This window comes from Monocercomonoides exilis (assembly GCF_001643675.1).
Source record: "Monocercomonoides exilis strain PA203 chromosome Unknown scaffold8-1962414, whole genome shotgun sequence".
Lineage (NCBI taxonomy): Eukaryota > Preaxostyla > Oxymonadida > Polymastigidae > Monocercomonoides > Monocercomonoides exilis.
Window position 1 is genome coordinate 1,087,350 of NW_027150553.1, and position 22,078 is coordinate 1,109,427.

The 22,078-nt window shown below is 33.9% G+C and overlaps 2 protein-coding genes across 2 annotated transcripts; both read right to left on the bottom strand.

The window, feature by feature from the left end:
• On the bottom strand, nt 1-241 carry MONOS_15316 (uncharacterized protein; the record flags this gene model as incomplete). Its single annotated transcript, XM_067868185.1, has 1 exon — nt 1-241. One exon carries the CDS (start codon nt 239-241, stop codon nt 11-13), a length of 231 nt encoding a protein of 76 aa, XP_067733030.1. The 3' UTR covers nt 1-10.
• A 4,487-nt stretch (nt 242-4,728) lies between these two features.
• Nucleotides 4,729-21,244, bottom strand: MONOS_17139 (putative CRE-DIG-1 protein; the record flags this gene model as incomplete). The annotated part of the gene is made up of 5 exons (XM_067870030.1): nt 4,729-19,688; nt 19,738-19,748; nt 19,798-19,808; nt 19,858-21,188; nt 21,238-21,244. The coding sequence occupies 5 exons, from the start codon at nt 21,242-21,244 to the stop codon at nt 4,729-4,731; spliced, it is 16,320 nt and encodes a 5,439-aa protein (XP_067733031.1).
• Between the last annotated feature and the right edge of the window lie 834 nt (nt 21,245-22,078).

Sequence of the window (22,078 nt, forward strand, 5' to 3'; positions counted from 1 at the left end):
GGAAAACCTTCTAGCTGCTCTGTGAAGAAGAAGAAGATGATGATGAAATTACTGAAGAAATGTCACGAGCATGCCTGCCTTTCAACGAAGCTGATTTCGACACTTCAGACTCACTTCCGTTCAAAACACTCTGCTCGCTTTTCCTTCTCTCTTCTTCCTCTTTGTCTTCGACAATAAATTGCACCTTTCCTCTTATGTTTTTCTTCATTGCATTCGCCCCTGCAACTTCTGCCTCCCTCATTTGTTGAATGGAACTCAAAAACTCTTCGTCCGCCACAACTTTCCCAGACAGCAGCCATTATTCGCAGGAAGGAATAACAAGAGATGTTCTTCCTTAATCAAATGACTCCAAATGCATCATTCTATCGACTTTGCTTTTGGAAATACCATCTTTCTCTGTCTATAAAGAACCCTCGTGTTCAATTCTTTCTCCTCTTTCTCTTCCTCTTTCATTCATTTGTTCATTCTCGTTCATATTCTTCATTTTCTTCCTGTTGACCTCTTTTTCTTTTCTTCCCAGCATCTGCCTGAAGAACTCCACCTCAAACAAAGGGGCATCCGCATAACAGAAGAACGATGGATGGAAAAGCGGTGTTAACGAAGGAGAAGAACATATCAGAGTGAATGAGTAAGTGTGTGAGCGTGTTATAAAAAGAAGGCGCGCGTTTTGATGAGTGAGGGAGTTGAGAAAGAGGCAGCAGAGACAAGGGTGGAGTCGGGAGATGGAAAGCAGAGAGGAAGAAGAGAGAGGATAAGGAATTGTTTGTGTGATTGAACTGAGGCATGGCTCACTGCTGTCAAAGGAAGTTTTCACAGAGGCAGCTGAAGAAGAAGTCGATAAAGATGTTGCTGTTGGGTTTGCAAAAACAGAAGCAGAACTTGACAATGATGAAAAGAAAGAAGATGCATTTAAAGTCATTTCAAATGTTGTTGTTTGAGCATTTGCTGCTTTATAAATATGTTTGCTTTTGTGGGAATTCAAATGATTCGTGATTGTGGGGACAATCATCCCTCCTCTCTCTTCTCTCTCTCTTTTTTTTTCCTCTTTCTTTCTTCATAGTTATTCAAGTCCAAAAAATCGTATTGAGTGCCTGAAACATCATAGCTCAGTTCGTTTTGTCTTCCTTCTCCCTTAATACGCGAAGCAGAAACAGAAGAATGGCGCACCAGTGAAGAACAAGGTGGTGAATTTTCAATCAATTCTTGTTCTTCCATTGCATGTTGGTCTTTGCAGTTTTATTTTTGTTCTCTGTCAGCTCTTCAGCTTCTCTCTTTCTGAGATCAGATCCTCCAGCGACTCAAAGTTGATGAGCATTTCTCTGCCCCACTTCACTCCACAAACATGATTGAATAAAATATCGATGCTGGAGTGAATTAGATATTCTGCGAAGAAATTTGAGATTGTTCTCTTTTAGAAGAAAAAAAGGAAGAAGAAGAGGAAGAAGAGGAAGAAGAAGAAGAAGAAGGAGAACAAGAAGATGAAAATGCAGAGGAAAAGAGATAAACCCGAGGCATGTCATGAGGAGCAAAAGAGTAGGAGTGATGAAGATGGAGATGATGACTTCATTTTCGATGAGAAAGATGATATAGATGAGAAGAATTGGAAGAAGGAAGGAAGAAATCAGTAATTGTGTTGTTGTGGTATTTGTTTGAGGAAGAAGGATGAAAATATATGTTAGAAGAAGAAGAGGAAGAAGAAGAAGAAGATAGTAACGAAGATGAAATTCCTGAAATTCCTAGATATTTTCCATGTTTTTTCTGTTTGTTTGCATCATCATTCATTCTGTTTGAAGATATATTGAAATTCTGCTTGTCTGGAGAAGGAAGAAGATGTGTTTCTTCTCTTTGAAAAGAGCGATGAGGAAAGGAAAAGATATTGGATTTGAGACGATCAGATGAAGAGGAAGAAGAAGAGGAAGAAGAAGAAGAAGATTGGTGGAAGTCAAAGGAGGTTTAGTAATGAAAGTGATCGAAGTTGCATTTGAACATGTTTCATCTGCTGCTTCTTTCTCCACATCCGAGGAAGAGGTAGCAAAAGAGAAAGATATTTGGACATAGCAACATTCAGTTGCCTCACAATCAACTGGCCGTGATGACGATCAGAAGGAAGATGATATAAAAGATGATGCTAATTCTTGCTGCTCCGTTCTTTCAGCAGCCGCTCCTTCAAATTGTTCAGATTTGTACGAATAAATTTGGTCATCCAATGGTCCTTTTAAAGATTCTATGGTTATCGTGTTTGCGTATCCTTTTCAGCATCTTCTTCCTTCTCTTTCACTCTCACTCTCTTCTTCTTCGTTTTCTTTTCTGACTTTTTCAAGTTCTTTGTTAATTTCTTTTCTTAATTCCTTTTATAACCTCCTTTCATCTGCTTTGATGGTAATTCACCTCAATCTCCCTCATTTCCTCGACCTCCTTCATCTTCCAAATCATCATTTCACCTCTTCATTTTCTCCTCTTTCTGTCCCTTTCGATCTGAGCACTCTACGAAATGAATCTGTATTCTTTTGATAAAAAAAAATTCATTTTTCCCTTTTGCCTCTGGCTCAGCAGAACTCTTCATCTGATGGCCAGCCCTTCTTCTGTGTGGATGAAGACATGGAGAATAGGAAGAAAGCAAACCAAGTGGAAAAGCTGAGGAAGGAGTAGGAGAAGAAGAATGAGTATGTTGCTGTTTATTCTGTGCCTGTGAATGAATAAGGAGTTGCAGTTGAGAAAAGCAGAAGAGGGAAAATGAGTTTCTCAAAGCTGAGTAAAATCGAAGTTGGAAATCTGCACAAAGTTGCCTTTTTTGTCACTTTATGTATAAATCGAAAGAAATTGTCTCCGTTACAGTCATTTGTTTCCGTCTTTCATTCGCCTCGCTTTATTTTCTTTTAAGCTGTTTTTCTTTCTGTTCTCAAAAAGAAATGAAATATTTTCCTTTATATTTTCTGCAGTTGCATCTATTTTCAGCTTGCAATCACAGGGCAGGTGGAAGAGCGAACGAATAATAAACAGCAATAGCAGATACCAATAAAGCTCGCAGTTGATAATAACTTCTGAAATTTTTATAGAAAATTGAACTGCCATTTTTAAAATGCTGTTGTTGATGTAACAGATGCTTCTGCTTCTGCTTCTGCTGTTTCTATCGTGTTGGGAGTGATTTTTCTTGCTTGTCTGTTTTGTGTTCTCGTAATCATAGAAATCATCATATATGGCGTTTCTTTCTTCTTCAATTGAATCACACTTCATTTTCTCATCTTCTTCATTCATTTCTCCGACTCTTTCTATTTCTCTCCCTTTTCTCGGAGCAAATTCTTGATCCTTCATCTTCATCTGCAAATTCAGCTGTTCTTCATTTGATCGATTGAACAGCAAATGGGAAGATCTGAACGTAAAACAACACATTGCTTCAAATTCAGTCGAAATTTTCAATACAAATTGGATAATGCATCAGAGATGATGATATATTGGAATGGGATGTGGAAGAAGAAGAAGCTGTAGAATAAGAAGAAGAAAAAGAAGAAGAAGACGAAGATTAAGAAGAAGATGAAGAAGAAGATATTGAAGTTTCAAATGCCATCTAATATTCAATGTCTGCCTCCTGCTTCAAATGTCCAACAAATTGATTTGCAAATCAAATTGTTATTCCATCAGAACATGACAATAATTTTCCAAAAAATACTCAATGAATAGAAAGTGCCAAATCCATTTCTGTGAAAGTGACTTGTCTCTCTTTTCGGTTTAGCTGATTTCCTTGTCTTCCATGTGTAATTTTGTTAATCTTTAGCCATCTTCTCCTTATTTCATTCATCGACGTTGAGTAAAAGGCTATTAACATTTTCCAAAAAAAGAATCTCCAAAAGCAATATCTTTTCGAGCAATGCTCAAAAAGAATAAATTTTATCAGATTCACTCAATTTTCGTTCATTCCATATCCCGAAGAAGGAAGAAGATGAAGACGAAAAAAATAAACCAAATACGGCTGTCAGCAATAAAATATGAAGAAAAAGATAAGCAGATATTGTAAATAAAATTCCTCTCTCTGTCGGAGTGGCTTGTGGTAAAATTGAGCCAAATGAGAAGAAGTCTGTAGTATTTCCAGTAGAATGCTCAGCAAAACAAGAATCATCAAAATTAACAGTGCTATCGGAAAAAACATTTTGTGTGTTGAATGAAACAGTCATTGGGCATTGAAATGCTTCATTTGTGTGAGGCTCTCTTGTTGTTCAACTAATTCATATCAATAATCTTGTTGAATAATCTGAGGTTGAAAAGGAATGATGAATTCAGAAAATTTTCCGCATGAACACGCCTTTATGAATATAGTCATTTTTGAAAGAAATTGTTCTCTACACAAACAAGAAATATGGAAAAAAAAGTTCTTTATTTGAAAAATAAAAAATATAACGATCAAATCAGGCTTTTGTTTATCAAGAATGAATCCTTTCAAAAGAAAACATAACGGAATTGGAAAAAGGAGCATCAAACGGGATGTGAAAAATCTAGAAAATATTTTCGGAAAAATGTCTGAGAACCATGCAGAACTTGTTCTCGTATCATTTTTACAATCTACGGAGCAAGGAAAAAAACTTTTGGAAACATTGTCCAAATCAAAAACATGTTTGTATATGTTTTATTATAGAATACAAAATTACTAATATTCAAACATCATTTTTACAAATATATTTGAATTATTATATTTTCAACAGTTATACCAGAAGAACATTACAAAGAAACAGATCCTCACTTAGATTCAGTAAGCACTAAATCATTAACATCAGAATAAAGTCCAATTGCTTCTGTGCCAGCAACTTCGAATAATTCTGAATTATTATCATCAGATTTAAGTCCAATTGCTTCTGTGCCAGCAACTTCGAATAATTCTGAATTATTATCATCAGATTTAAGTCCAATTGCTTCTGTGCCAGCAACTTCGAATAATTCTGAATTATTATCATCAGATTTAAGTCCAATTGCTTCTGTGCCAGCAACTTCGAATAATTCTGAATTATTATCATCAGATTTAAGTCCAATTGCTTCTGTGCCAGCAACTTCGAATAATTCTGAATTATTATCATCAGATTTAAGTCCAATTGCTTCTGTGCCAGCAACTTCGAATAATTCTGAATTATTATCATCAGATTTAAGTCCAATTGCTTCTGTGCCAGCAACTTCGAATAATTCTGAATTATTATCATCAGATTTAAGTCCAATTGCTTCTGTGCCAGCAACTTCGAATAATTCTGAATTATTATCATCAGATTTAAGTCCAATTGCTTCTGTGCCAGCAACTTCGAATAATTCTGAATTATTATCATCAGATTTAAGTCCAATTGCTTCTGTGCCAGCAACTTCGAATAATTCTGAATTATTATCATCAGATTTAAGTCCAATTGCTTCTGTGCCAGCAACTTCGAATAATTCTGAATTATTATCATCAGATTTAAGTCCAATTGCTTCTGTGCCAGCAACTTCGAATAATTCTGAATTATTATCATCAGATTTAAGTCCAATTGCTTCTGTGCCAGCAACTTCGAATAATTCTGAATTATTATCATCAGATTTAAGTCCAATTGCTTCTGTGCCAGCAACTTCGAATAATTCTGAATTATTATCATCAGATTTAAGTCCAATTGCTTCTGTGCCAGCAACTTCGAATAATTCTGAATTATTATCATCAGATTTAAGTCCAATTGCTTCTGTGCCAGCAACTTCGAATAATTCTGAATTATTATCATCAGATTTAAGTCCAATTGCTTCTGTGCCAGCAACTTCGAATAATTCTGAATTATTATCATCAGATTTAAGTCCAATTGCTTCTGTGCCAGCAACTTCGAATAATTCTGAATTATTATCATCAGATTTAAGTCCAATTGCTTCTGTGCCAGCAACTTCGAATAATTCTGAATTATTATCATCAGATTTAAGTCCAATTGCTTCTGTGCCAGCAACTTCGAATAATTCTGAATTATTATCATCAGATTTAAGTCCAATTGCTTCTGTGCCAGCAACTTCGAATAATTCTGAATTATTATCATCAGATTTAAGTCCAATTGCTTCTGTGCCAGCAACTTCGAATAATTCTGAATTATTATCATCAGATTTAAGTCCAATTGCTTCTGTGCCAGCAACTTCGAATAATTCTGAATTATTATCATCAGATTTAAGTCCAATTGCTTCTGTGCCAGCAACTTCGAATAATTCTGAATTATTATCATCAGATTTAAGTCCAATTGCTTCTGTGCCAGCAACTTCGAATAATTCTGAATTATTATCATCAGATTTAAGTCCAATTGCTTCTGTGCCAGCAACTTCGAATAATTCTGAATTATTATCATCAGATTTAAGTCCAATTGCTTCTGTGCCAGCAACTTCGAATAATTCTGAATTATTATCATCAGATTTAAGTCCAATTGCTTCTGTGCCAGCAACTTCGAATAATTCTGAATTATTATCATCAGATTTAAGTCCAATTGCTTCTGTGCCAGCAACTTCGAATAATTCTGAATTATTATCATCAGATTTAAGTCCAATTGCTTCTGTGCCAGCAACTTCGAATAATTCTGAATTATTATCATCAGATTTAAGTCCAATTGCTTCTGTGCCAGCAACTTCGAATAATTCTGAATTATTATCATCAGATTTAAGTCCAATTGCTTCTGTGCCAGCAACTTCGAATAATTCTGAATTATTATCATCAGATTTAAGTCCAATTGCTTCTGTGCCAGCAACTTCGAATAATTCTGAATTATTATCATCAGATTTAAGTCCAATTGCTTCTGTGCCAGCAACTTCGAATAATTCTGAATTATTATCATCAGATTTAAGTCCAATTGCTTCTGTGCCAGCAACTTCGAATAATTCTGAATTATTATCATCAGATTTAAGTCCAATTGCTTCTGTGCCAGCAACTTCGAATAATTCTGAATTATTATCATCAGATTTAAGTCCAATTGCTTCTGTGCCAGCAACTTCGAATAATTCTGAATTATTATCATCAGATTTAAGTCCAATTGCTTCTGTGCCAGCAACTTCGAATAATTCTGAATTATTATCATCAGATTTAAGTCCAATTGCTTCTGTGCCAGCAACTTCGAATAATTCTGAATTATTATCATCAGATTTAAGTCCAATTGCTTCTGTGCCAGCAACTTCGAATAATTCTGAATTATTATCATCAGATTTAAGTCCAATTGCTTCTGTGCCAGCAACTTCGAATAATTCTGAATTATTATCATCAGATTTAAGTCCAATTGCTTCTGTGCCAGCAACTTCGAATAATTCTGAATTATTATCATCAGATTTAAGTCCAATTGCTTCTGTGCCAGCAACTTCGAATAATTCTGAATTATTATCATCAGATTTAAGTCCAATTGCTTCTGTGCCAGCAACTTCGAATAATTCTGAATTATTATCATCAGATTTAAGTCCAATTGCTTCTGTGCCAGCAACTTCGAATAATTCTGAATTATTATCATCAGATTTAAGTCCAATTGCTTCTGTGCCAGCAACTTCGAATAATTCTGAATTATTATCATCAGATTTAAGTCCAATTGCTTCTGTGCCAGCAACTTCGAATAATTCTGAATTATTATCATCAGATTTAAGTCCAATTGCTTCTGTGCCAGCAACTTCGAATAATTCTGAATTATTATCATCAGATTTAAGTCCAATTGCTTCTGTGCCAGCAACTTCGAATAATTCTGAATTATTATCATCAGATTTAAGTCCAATTGCTTCTGTGCCAGCAACTTCGAATAATTCTGAATTATTATCATCAGATTTAAGTCCAATTGCTTCTGTGCCAGCAACTTCGAATAATTCTGAATTATTATCATCAGATTTAAGTCCAATTGCTTCTGTGCCAGCAACTTCGAATAATTCTGAATTATTATCATCAGATTTAAGTCCAATTGCTTCTGTGCCAGCAACTTCGAATAATTCTGAATTATTATCATCAGATTTAAGTCCAATTGCTTCTGTGCCAGCAACTTCGAATAATTCTGAATTATTATCATCAGATTTAAGTCCAATTGCTTCTGTGCCAGCAACTTCGAATAATTCTGAATTATTATCATCAGATTTAAGTCCAATTGCTTCTGTGCCAGCAACTTCGAATAATTCTGAATTATTATCATCAGATTTAAGTCCAATTGCTTCTGTGCCAGCAACTTCGAATAATTCTGAATTATTATCATCAGATTTAAGTCCAATTGCTTCTGTGCCAGCAACTTCGAATAATTCTGAATTATTATCATCAGATTTAAGTCCAATTGCTTCTGTGCCAGCAACTTCGAATAATTCTGAATTATTATCATCAGATTTAAGTCCAATTGCTTCTGTGCCAGCAACTTCGAATAATTCTGAATTATTATCATCAGATTTAAGTCCAATTGCTTCTGTGCCAGCAACTTCGAATAATTCTGAATTATTATCATCAGATTTAAGTCCAATTGCTTCTGTGCCAGCAACTTCGAATAATTCTGAATTATTATCATCAGATTTAAGTCCAATTGCTTCTGTGCCAGCAACTTCGAATAATTCTGAATTATTATCATCAGATTTAAGTCCAATTGCTTCTGTGCCAGCAACTTCGAATAATTCTGAATTATTATCATCAGATTTAAGTCCAATTGCTTCTGTGCCAGCAACTTCGAATAATTCTGAATTATTATCATCAGATTTAAGTCCAATTGCTTCTGTGCCAGCAACTTCGAATAATTCTGAATTATTATCATCAGATTTAAGTCCAATTGCTTCTGTGCCAGCAACTTCGAATAATTCTGAATTATTATCATCAGATTTAAGTCCAATTGCTTCTGTGCCAGCAACTTCGAATAATTCTGAATTATTATCATCAGATTTAAGTCCAATTGCTTCTGTGCCAGCAACTTCGAATAATTCTGAATTATTATCATCAGATTTAAGTCCAATTGCTTCTGTGCCAGCAACTTCGAATAATTCTGAATTATTATCATCAGATTTAAGTCCAATTGCTTCTGTGCCAGCAACTTCGAATAATTCTGAATTATTATCATCAGATTTAAGTCCAATTGCTTCTGTGCCAGCAACTTCGAATAATTCTGAATTATTATCATCAGATTTAAGTCCAATTGCTTCTGTGCCAGCAACTTCGAATAATTCTGAATTATTATCATCAGATTTAAGTCCAATTGCTTCTGTGCCAGCAACTTCGAATAATTCTGAATTATTATCATCAGATTTAAGTCCAATTGCTTCTGTGCCAGCAACTTCGAATAATTCTGAATTATTATCATCAGATTTAAGTCCAATTGCTTCTGTGCCAGCAACTTCGAATAATTCTGAATTATTATCATCAGATTTAAGTCCAATTGCTTCTGTGCCAGCAACTTCGAATAATTCTGAATTATTATCATCAGATTTAAGTCCAATTGCTTCTGTGCCAGCAACTTCGAATAATTCTGAATTATTATCATCAGATTTAAGTCCAATTGCTTCTGTGCCAGCAACTTCGAATAATTCTGAATTATTATCATCAGATTTAAGTCCAATTGCTTCTGTGCCAGCAACTTCGAATAATTCTGAATTATTATCATCAGATTTAAGTCCAATTGCTTCTGTGCCAGCAACTTCGAATAATTCTGAATTATTATCATCAGATTTAAGTCCAATTGCTTCTGTGCCAGCAACTTCGAATAATTCTGAATTATTATCATCAGATTTAAGTCCAATTGCTTCTGTGCCAGCAACTTCGAATAATTCTGAATTATTATCATCAGATTTAAGTCCAATTGCTTCTGTGCCAGCAACTTCGAATAATTCTGAATTATTATCATCAGATTTAAGTCCAATTGCTTCTGTGCCAGCAACTTCGAATAATTCTGAATTATTATCATCAGATTTAAGTCCAATTGCTTCTGTGCCAGCAACTTCGAATAATTCTGAATTATTATCATCAGATTTAAGTCCAATTGCTTCTGTGCCAGCAACTTCGAATAATTCTGAATTATTATCATCAGATTTAAGTCCAATTGCTTCTGTGCCAGCAACTTCGAATAATTCTGAATTATTATCATCAGATTTAAGTCCAATTGCTTCTGTGCCAGCAACTTCGAATAATTCTGAATTATTATCATCAGATTTAAGTCCAATTGCTTCTGTGCCAGCAACTTCGAATAATTCTGAATTATTATCATCAGATTTAAGTCCAATTGCTTCTGTGCCAGCAACTTCGAATAATTCTGAATTATTATCATCAGATTTAAGTCCAATTGCTTCTGTGCCAGCAACTTCGAATAATTCTGAATTATTATCATCAGATTTAAGTCCAATTGCTTCTGTGCCAGCAACTTCGAATAATTCTGAATTATTATCATCAGATTTAAGTCCAATTGCTTCTGTGCCAGCAACTTCGAATAATTCTGAATTATTATCATCAGATTTAAGTCCAATTGCTTCTGTGCCAGCAACTTCGAATAATTCTGAATTATTATCATCAGATTTAAGTCCAATTGCTTCTGTGCCAGCAACTTCGAATAATTCTGAATTATTATCATCAGATTTAAGTCCAATTGCTTCTGTGCCAGCAACTTCGAATAATTCTGAATTATTATCATCAGATTTAAGTCCAATTGCTTCTGTGCCAGCAACTTCGAATAATTCTGAATTATTATCATCAGATTTAAGTCCAATTGCTTCTGTGCCAGCAACTTCGAATAATTCTGAATTATTATCATCAGATTTAAGTCCAATTGCTTCTGTGCCAGCAACTTCGAATAATTCTGAATTATTATCATCAGATTTAAGTCCAATTGCTTCTGTGCCAGCAACTTCGAATAATTCTGAATTATTATCATCAGATTTAAGTCCAATTGCTTCTGTGCCAGCAACTTCGAATAATTCTGAATTATTATCATCAGATTTAAGTCCAATTGCTTCTGTGCCAGCAACTTCGAATAATTCTGAATTATTATCATCAGATTTAAGTCCAATTGCTTCTGTGCCAGCAACTTCGAATAATTCTGAATTATTATCATCAGATTTAAGTCCAATTGCTTCTGTGCCAGCAACTTCGAATAATTCTGAATTATTATCATCAGATTTAAGTCCAATTGCTTCTGTGCCAGCAACTTCGAATAATTCTGAATTATTATCATCAGATTTAAGTCCAATTGCTTCTGTGCCAGCAACTTCGAATAATTCTGAATTATTATCATCAGATTTAAGTCCAATTGCTTCTGTGCCAGCAACTTCGAATAATTCTGAATTATTATCATCAGATTTAAGTCCAATTGCTTCTGTGCCAGCAACTTCGAATAATTCTGAATTATTATCATCAGATTTAAGTCCAATTGCTTCTGTGCCAGCAACTTCGAATAATTCTGAATTATTATCATCAGATTTAAGTCCAATTGCTTCTGTGCCAGCAACTTCGAATAATTCTGAATTATTATCATCAGATTTAAGTCCAATTGCTTCTGTGCCAGCAACTTCGAATAATTCTGAATTATTATCATCAGATTTAAGTCCAATTGCTTCTGTGCCAGCAACTTCGAATAATTCTGAATTATTATCATCAGATTTAAGTCCAATTGCTTCTGTGCCAGCAACTTCGAATAATTCTGAATTATTATCATCAGATTTAAGTCCAATTGCTTCTGTGCCAGCAACTTCGAATAATTCTGAATTATTATCATCAGATTTAAGTCCAATTGCTTCTGTGCCAGCAACTTCGAATAATTCTGAATTATTATCATCAGATTTAAGTCCAATTGCTTCTGTGCCAGCAACTTCGAATAATTCTGAATTATTATCATCAGATTTAAGTCCAATTGCTTCTGTGCCAGCAACTTCGAATAATTCTGAATTATTATCATCAGATTTAAGTCCAATTGCTTCTGTGCCAGCAACTTCGAATAATTCTGAATTATTATCATCAGATTTAAGTCCAATTGCTTCTGTGCCAGCAACTTCGAATAATTCTGAATTATTATCATCAGATTTAAGTCCAATTGCTTCTGTGCCAGCAACTTCGAATAATTCTGAATTATTATCATCAGATTTAAGTCCAATTGCTTCTGTGCCAGCAACTTCGAATAATTCTGAATTATTATCATCAGATTTAAGTCCAATTGCTTCTGTGCCAGCAACTTCGAATAATTCTGAATTATTATCATCAGATTTAAGTCCAATTGCTTCTGTGCCAGCAACTTCGAATAATTCTGAATTATTATCATCAGATTTAAGTCCAATTGCTTCTGTGCCAGCAACTTCGAATAATTCTGAATTATTATCATCAGATTTAAGTCCAATTGCTTCTGTGCCAGCAACTTCGAATAATTCTGAATTATTATCATCAGATTTAAGTCCAATTGCTTCTGTGCCAGCAACTTCGAATAATTCTGAATTATTATCATCAGATTTAAGTCCAATTGCTTCTGTGCCAGCAACTTCGAATAATTCTGAATTATTATCATCAGATTTAAGTCCAATTGCTTCTGTGCCAGCAACTTCGAATAATTCTGAATTATTATCATCAGATTTAAGTCCAATTGCTTCTGTGCCAGCAACTTCGAATAATTCTGAATTATTATCATCAGATTTAAGTCCAATTGCTTCTGTGCCAGCAACTTCGAATAATTCTGAATTATTATCATCAGATTTAAGTCCAATTGCTTCTGTGCCAGCAACTTCGAATAATTCTGAATTATTATCATCAGATTTAAGTCCAATTGCTTCTGTGCCAGCAACTTCGAATAATTCTGAATTATTATCATCAGATTTAAGTCCAATTGCTTCTGTGCCAGCAACTTCGAATAATTCTGAATTATTATCATCAGATTTAAGTCCAATTGCTTCTGTGCCAGCAACTTCGAATAATTCTGAATTATTATCATCAGATTTAAGTCCAATTGCTTCTGTGCCAGCAACTTCGAATAATTCTGAATTATTATCATCAGATTTAAGTCCAATTGCTTCTGTGCCAGCAACTTCGAATAATTCTGAATTATTATCATCAGATTTAAGTCCAATTGCTTCTGTGCCAGCAACTTCGAATAATTCTGAATTATTATCATCAGATTTAAGTCCAATTGCTTCTGTGCCAGCAACTTCGAATAATTCTGAATTATTATCATCAGATTTAAGTCCAATTGCTTCTGTGCCAGCAACTTCGAATAATTCTGAATTATTATCATCAGATTTAAGTCCAATTGCTTCTGTGCCAGCAACTTCGAATAATTCTGAATTATTATCATCAGATTTAAGTCCAATTGCTTCTGTGCCAGCAACTTCGAATAATTCTGAATTATTATCATCAGATTTAAGTCCAATTGCTTCTGTGCCAGCAACTTCGAATAATTCTGAATTATTATCATCAGATTTAAGTCCAATTGCTTCTGTGCCAGCAACTTCGAATAATTCTGAATTATTATCATCAGATTTAAGTCCAATTGCTTCTGTGCCAGCAACTTCGAATAATTCTGAATTATTATCATCAGATTTAAGTCCAATTGCTTCTGTGCCAGCAACTTCGAATAATTCTGAATTATTATCATCAGATTTAAGTCCAATTGCTTCTGTGCCAGCAACTTCGAATAATTCTGAATTATTATCATCAGATTTAAGTCCAATTGCTTCTGTGCCAGCAACTTCGAATAATTCTGAATTATTATCATCAGATTTAAGTCCAATTGCTTCTGTGCCAGCAACTTCGAATAATTCTGAATTATTATCATCAGATTTAAGTCCAATTGCTTCTGTGCCAGCAACTTCGAATAATTCTGAATTATTATCATCAGATTTAAGTCCAATTGCTTCTGTGCCAGCAACTTCGAATAATTCTGAATTATTATCATCAGATTTAAGTCCAATTGCTTCTGTGCCAGCAACTTCGAATAATTCTGAATTATTATCATCAGATTTAAGTCCAATTGCTTCTGTGCCAGCAACTTCGAATAATTCTGAATTATTATCATCAGATTTAAGTCCAATTGCTTCTGTGCCAGCAACTTCGAATAATTCTGAATTATTATCATCAGATTTAAGTCCAATTGCTTCTGTGCCAGCAACTTCGAATAATTCTGAATTATTATCATCAGATTTAAGTCCAATTGCTTCTGTGCCAGCAACTTCGAATAATTCTGAATTATTATCATCAGATTTAAGTCCAATTGCTTCTGTGCCAGCAACTTCGAATAATTCTGAATTATTATCATCAGATTTAAGTCCAATTGCTTCTGTGCCAGCAACTTCGAATAATTCTGAATTATTATCATCAGATTTAAGTCCAATTGCTTCTGTGCCAGCAACTTCGAATAATTCTGAATTATTATCATCAGATTTAAGTCCAATTGCTTCTGTGCCTGCAACTTCGAATAATTCTGAATTATTATCATCAGATTTAAGTCCAATTGCTTCTGTGCCAGCAACTTCGAATAATTCTGAATTATTATCATCAGATTTAAGTCCAATTGCTTCTGTGCCTGCAACTTCGAATAATTCTGAATTATTATCATCAGATTTAAGTCCAATTGCTTCTGTGCCTGCAACTTCGAATAATTCTGAATTATTATCATCAGATTTAAGTCCAATTGCTTCTGTGCCTGCAACTTCGAATAATTCTGAATTATTATCATCAGATTTAAGTCCAATTGCTTCTGTGCCTGCAACTTCGAATAATTCTGAATTATTATCATCAGATTTAAGTCCAATTGCTTCTGTGCCTGCAACTTCGAATAATTCTGAATTATTATCATCAGATTTAAGTCCAATTGCTTCTGTGCCTGCAACTTCGAATAATTCTGAATTATTATCATCAGATTTAAGTCCAATTGCTTCTGTGCCTGCAACTTCGAATAATTCTGAATTATTATCATCAGATTTAAGTCCAATTGCTTCTGTGCCTGCAACTTCGAATAATTCTGAATTATTATCATCAGATTTAAGTCCAATTGCTTCTGTGCCTGCAACTTCGAATAATTCTGAATTATTATCATCAGATTTAAGTCCAATTGCTTCTGTGCCTGCAACTTCGAATAATTCTGAATTATTATCATCAGATTTAAGTCCAATTGCTTCTGTGCCTGCAACTTCGAATAATTCTGAATTATTATCATCAGATTTAAGTCCAATTGCTTCTGTGCCTGCAACTTCGAATAATTCTGAATTATTATCATCAGATTTAAGTCCAATTGCTTCTGTGCCTGCAACTTCGAATAATTCTGAATTATTATCATCAGATTTAAGTCCAATTGCTTCTGTGCCTGCAACTTCGAATAATTCTGAATTATTATCATCAGATTTAAGTCCAATTGCTTCTGTGCCTGCAACTTCGAATAATTCTGAATTATTATCATCAGATTTAAGTCCAATTGCTTCTGTGCCTGCAACTTCGAATAATTCTGAATTATTATCATCAGATTTAAGTCCAATTGCTTCTGTGCCTGCAACTTCGAATAATTCTGAATTATTATCATCAGATTTAAGTCCAATTGCTTCTGTGCCAGCAACTTCGAATAATTCTGAATTATTATCATCAGATTTAAGTCCAATTGCTTCTGTGCCTGCAACTTCGAATAATTCTGAATTATTATCATCAGATTTAAGTCCAATTGCTTCTGTGCCTGCAACTTCGAATAATTCTGAATTATTATCATCAGATTTAAGTCCAATTGCTTCTGTGCCTGCAACTTCGAATAATTCTGAATTATTATCATCAGATTTAAGTCCAATTGCTTCTGTGCCTGCAACTTCGAATAATTCTGAATTATTATCATCAGATTTAAGTCCAATTGCTTCTGTGCCTGCAACTTCGAATAATTCTGAATTATTATCATCAGATTTAAGTCCAATTGCTTCTGTGCCTGCAACTTCGAATAATTCTGAATTATTATCATCAGATTTAAGTCCAATTGCTTCTGTGCCTGCAACTTCGAATAATTCTGAATTATTATCATCAGATTTAAGTCCAATTGCTTCTGTGCCTGCAACTTCGAATAATTCTGAATTATTATCATCAGATTTAAGTCCAATTGCTTCTGTGCCTGCAACTTCGAATAATTCTGAATTATTATCATCAGATTTAAGTCCAATTGCTTCTGTGCCTGCAACTTCGAATAATTCTGAATTATTATCATCAGATTTAAGTCCAATTGCTTCTGTGCCTGCAACTTCGAATAATTCTGAATTATTATCATCAGATTTAAGTCCAATTGCTTCTGTGCCTGCAACTTCGAATAATTCTGAATTATTATCATCAGATTTAAGTCCAATTGCTTCTGTGCCTGCAACTTCGAATAATTCTGAATTATTATCATCAGATTTAAGTCCAATTGCTTCTGTGCCTGCAACTTCGAATAATTCTGAATTATTATCATCAGATTTAAGTCCAATTGCTTCTGTGCCTGCAACTTCGAATAATTCTGAATTATTATCATCAGATTTAAGTCCAATTGCTTCTGTGCCTGCAACTTCGAATAATTCTGAATTATTATCATCAGATTTAAGTCCAATTGCTTCTGTGCCTGCAACTTCGAATAATTCTGAATTATTATCATCAGATTTAAGTCCAATTGCTTCTGTGCCTGCAACTTCGAATAATTCTGAATTATTATCATCAGATTTAAGTCCAATTGCTTCTGTGCCTGCAACTTCGAATAATTCTGAATTATTATCATCAGATTTAAGTCCAATTGCTTCTGTGCCTGCAACTTCGAATAATTCTGAATTATTATCATCAGATTTAAGTCCAATTGCTTCTGTGCCTGCAACTTCGAATAATTCTGAATTATTATCATCAGATTTAAGTCCAATTGCTTCTGTGCCTGCAACTTCGAATAATTCTGAATTATTATCATCAGATTTAAGTCCAATTGCTTCTGTGCCTGCAACTTCGAATAATTCTGAATTATTATCATCAGATTTAAGTCCAATTGCTTCTGTGCCTGCAACTTCGAATAATTCTGAATTATTATCATCAGATTTAAGTCCAATTGCTTCTGTGCCTGCAACTTCGAATAATTCTGAATTATTATCATCAGATTTAAGTCCAATTGCTTCTGTGCCTGCAACTTCGAATAATTCTGAATTATTATCATCAGATTTAAGTCCAATTGCTTCTGTGCCTGCAACTTCGAATAATTCTGAATTATTATCATCAGATTTAAGTCCAATTGCTTCTGTGCCTGCAACTTCGAATAATTCTGAATCATTATCATCAGATTTAAGTCCAATTGCTTCTGTGCCTGCAACTTCGAATAATTCTGAATTATTATCATCAGATTTAAGTCCAATTGCTTCTGTGCCTGCAACTTCGAATAATTCTGAATTATTATCATCAGATTTAAGTCCAATTGCTTCTGTGCCTGCAACTTCGAATAATTCTGAATTATTATCATCAGATTTAAGTCCAATTGCTTCTGTGCCTGCAACTTCGAATAATTCTGAATTATTATCATCAGATTTAAGTCCAATTGCTTCTGTGCCTGCAACTTCGAATAATTCTGAATTATTATCATCAGATTTAAGTCCAATTGCTTCTGTGCCTGCAACTTCGAATAATTCTGAATTATTATCATCAGATTTAAGTCCAATTGCTTCTGTGCCTGCAACTTCGAATAATTCTGAATTATTATCATCAGATTTAAGTCCAATTGCTTCTGTGCCTGCAACTTCGAATAATTCTGAATTATTATCATCAGATTTAAGTCCAATTGCTTCTGTGCCTGCAACTTCGAATAATTCTGAATTATTATCATCAGATTTAAGTCCAATTGCTTCTGTGCCTGCAACTTCGAATAATTCTGAATTATTATCATCAGATTTAAGTCCAATTGCTTCTGTGCCTGCAACTTCGAATAATTCTGAATTATTATCATCAGATTTAAGTCCAATTGCTTCTGTGCCTGCAACTTCGAATAATTCTGAATTATTATCATCAGATTTAAGTCCAATTGCTTCTGTGCCTGCAACTTCGAATAATTCTGAATTATTATCATCAGATTTAAGTCCAATTGCTTCTGTGCCTGCAACTTCGAATAATTCTGAATTATTATCATCAGATTTAAGTCCAATTGCTTCTGTGCCTGCAACTTCGAATAATTCTGAATTATTATCATCAGATTTAAGTCCAATTGCTTCTGTGCCTGCAACTTCGAATAATTCTGAATTATTATCATCAGATTTAAGTCCAATTGCTTCTGTGCCTGCAACTTCGAATAATTCTGAATTATTATCATCAGATTTAAGTCCAATTGCTTCTGTGCCTGCAACTTCGAATAATTCTGAATTATTATCATCAGATTTAAGTCCAATTGCTTCTGTGCCTGCAACTTCGAATAATTCTGAATTATTATCATCAGATTTAAGTCCAATTGCTTCTGTGCCTGCAACTTCGAATAATTCTGAATTATTATCATCAGATTTAAGTCCAATTGCTTCTGTGCCTGCAACTTCGAATAATTCTGAATTATTATCATCAGATTTAAGTCCAATTGCTTCTGTGCCTGCAACTTCGAATAATTCTGAATTATTATCATCAGATTTAAGTCCAATTGCTTCTGTGCCTGCAACTTCGAATAATTCTGAATTATTATCATCAGATTTAAGTCCAATTGCTTCTGTGCCTGCAACTTCGAATAATTCTGAATTATTATCATCAGATTTAAGTCCAATTGCTTCTGTGCCTGCAACTTCGAATAATTCTGAATTATTATCATCAGATTTAAGTCCAATTGCTTCTGTGCCTGCAACTTCGAATAATTCTGAATTATTATCATCAGATTTAAGTCCAATTGCTTCTGTGCCTGCAACTTCGAATAATTCTGAATTATTATCATCAGATTTAAGTCCAATTGCTTCTGTGCCTGCAACTTCGAATAATTCTGAATTATTATCATCAGATTTAAGTCCAATTGCTTCTGTGCCTGCAACTTCGAATAATTCTGAATTATTATCATCAGATTTAAGTCCAATTGCTTCTGTGCCTGCAACTTCGAATAATTCTGAATTATTATCATCAGATTTAAGTCCAATTGCTTCTGTGCCTGCAACTTCGAATAATTCTGAATTATTATCATCAGATTTAAGTCCAATTGCTTCTGTGCCTGCAACTTCGAATAATTCTGAATTATTATCATCAGATTTAAGTCCAATTGCTTCTGTGCCTGCAACTTCGAATAATTCTGAATTATTATCATCAGATTTAAGTCCAATTGCTTCTGTGCCTGCAACTTCGAATAATTCTGAATTATTATCATCAGATTTAAGTCCAATTGCTTCTGTGCCTGCAACTTCGAATAATTCTGAATTATTATCATCAGATTTAAGTCCAATTGCTTCTGTGCCTGCAACTTCGAATAATTCTGAATTATTATCATCAGATTTAAGTCCAATTGCTTCTGTGCCTGCAACTTCGAATAATTCTGAATTATTATCATCAGATTTAAGTCCAATTGCTTCTGTGCCTGCAACTTCGAATAATTCTGAATTATTATCATCAGATTTAAGTCCAATTGCTTCTGTGCCTGCAACTTCGAATAATTCTGAATTATTATCATCAGATTTAAGTCCAATTGCTTCTGTGCCTGCAACTTCGAATAATTCTGAATTATTATCATCAGATTTAAGTCCAATTGCTTCTGTGCCTGCAACTTCGAATAATTCTGAATTATTATCATCAGATTTAAGTCCAATTGCTTCTGTGCCTGCAACTTCGAATAATTCTGAATTATTATCATCAGATTTAAGTCCAATTGCTTCTGTGCCTGCAACTTCGAATAATTCTGAATTATTATCATCAGATTTAAGTCCAATTGCTTCTGTGCCTGCAACTTCGAATAATTCTGAATTATTATCATCAGATTTAAGTCCAATTGCTTCTGTGCCTGCAACTTCGAATAATTCTGAATTATTATCATCAGATTTAAGTCCAATTGCTTCTGTGCCTGCAACTTCGAATAATTCTGAATTATTATCATCAGATTTAAGTCCAATTGCTTCTGTGCCTGCAACTTCGAATAATTCTGAATTATTATCATCAGATTTAAGTCCAATTGCTTCTGTGCCTGCAACTTCGAATAATTCTGAATTATTATCATCAGATTTAAGTCCAATTGCTTCTGTGCCTGCAACTTCGAATAATTCTGAATTATTATCATCAGATTTAAGTCCAATTGCTTCTGTGCCTGCAACTTCGAATAATTCTGAATTATTATCATCAGATTTAAGTCCAATTGCTTCTGTGCCTGCAACTTCGAATAATTCTGAATTATTATCATCAGATTTAAGTCCAATTGCTTCTGTGCCTGCAACTTCGAATAATTCTGAATTATTATCATCAGATTTAAGTCCAATTGCTTCTGTGCCTGCAACTTCGAATAATTCTGAATTATTATCATCAGATTTAAGTCCAATTGCTTCTGTGCCTGCAACTTCGAATAATTCTGAATTATTATCATCAGATTTAAGTCCAATTGCTTCTGTGCCTGCAACTTCGAATAATTCTGAATTATTATCATCAGATTTAAGTCCAATTGCTTCTGTGCCTGCAACTTCGAATAATTCTGAATTATTATCATCAGATTTAAGTCCAATTGCTTCTGTGCCTGCAACTTCGAATAATTCTGAATTATTATCATCAGATTTAAGTCCAATTGCTTCTGTGCCTGCAACTTCGAATAATTCTGAATTATTATCATCAGATTTAAGTCCAATTGCTTCTGTGCCTGCAACTTCGAATAATTCTGAATTATTATCATCAGATTTAAGTCCAATTGCTTCTGTGCCTGCAACTTCGAATAATTCTGAATTATTATCATCAGATTTAAGTCCAATTGCTTCTGTGCCTGCAACTTCGAATAATTCTGAATTATTATCATCAGATTTAAGTCCAATTGCTTCTGTGCCTGCAACTTCGAATAATTCTGAATTATTATCATCAGATTTAAGTCCAATTGCTTCTGTGCCTGCAACTTCGAATAATTCTGAATTATTATCATCAGATTTAAGTCCAATTGCTTCTGTGCCTGCAACTTCGAATAATTCTGAATTATTATCATCAGATTTAAGTCCAATTGCTTCTGTGCCTGCAACTTCGAATAATTCTGAATTATTATCATCAGATTTAAGTCCAATTGCTTCTGTGCCTGCAACTTCGAATAATTCTGAATTATTATCATCAGATTTAAGTCCAATTGCTTCTGTGCCTGCAACTTCGAATAATTCTGAATTATTATCATCAGATTTAAGTCCAATTGCTTCTGTGCCTGCAACTTCGCATAATTTTGAATTATTATTAATAGATTTATGTTCTATTCAATATTTTTTTATTGTGACATATCACAGAAACGATAAATTGAAGGAAAATACTAATATGTTCGATGAAATTATATCTTTTGAAGTTGAGAGAGAAAAAGAGTTGGAATTTAGTGATTCTGATGATAAAGAAAATAAATTAATGAATATTTGCAAAGGACGATCGTTGTCAAATTTTGGGAAAACATGTGCTTTCAATTCTTTATGTCAATGTCTTGCTTCCTTATGTATTGATAAATGCACAAAGGAAAGTCACATTTCCAAAAATCAAAGTTATTTTTTGAATGTTTTGGAAGAAATTCAGAATCCATCAAAAGCAGTGAAAGGTTGAGGAAAGAGGAGAATGAAGAATTTTTATGAACTGCTGTTTGGGTGTCTGGATGAACCAAAAATTTTGACTGACGTGTTTACTGCAATTATGCTATTCCTATCAAAAAATAATTGGGATTTGAAGGAGATGTTTTTGATCCGCAGCCAAAGAATAAATATGTGCACCAGCTGCCATCATTTATCTTCATCATTAAGAGGAGCAGGTTATTTTATTTCAATCGCTGGATCAGATATTGTCGGTGGGTTGAATTGTGTGTTTCAAGCCTCAGATGATTTTGCTGAGAATCTACTTTCAAATTGTGAAAATTGCTGGACGAAATCTGCATTTGAAAACTGGATTTGGCTTTACGATTTCCCTTTCATTTTGTGTATTTATCACAAGTTCATTGATGGAGATTATGTGAGTTCTCCTCCGATCAAATTATTCTTCAGAAGTCAAGGAATTGGCCCAAATGATTTTCATGTGTTC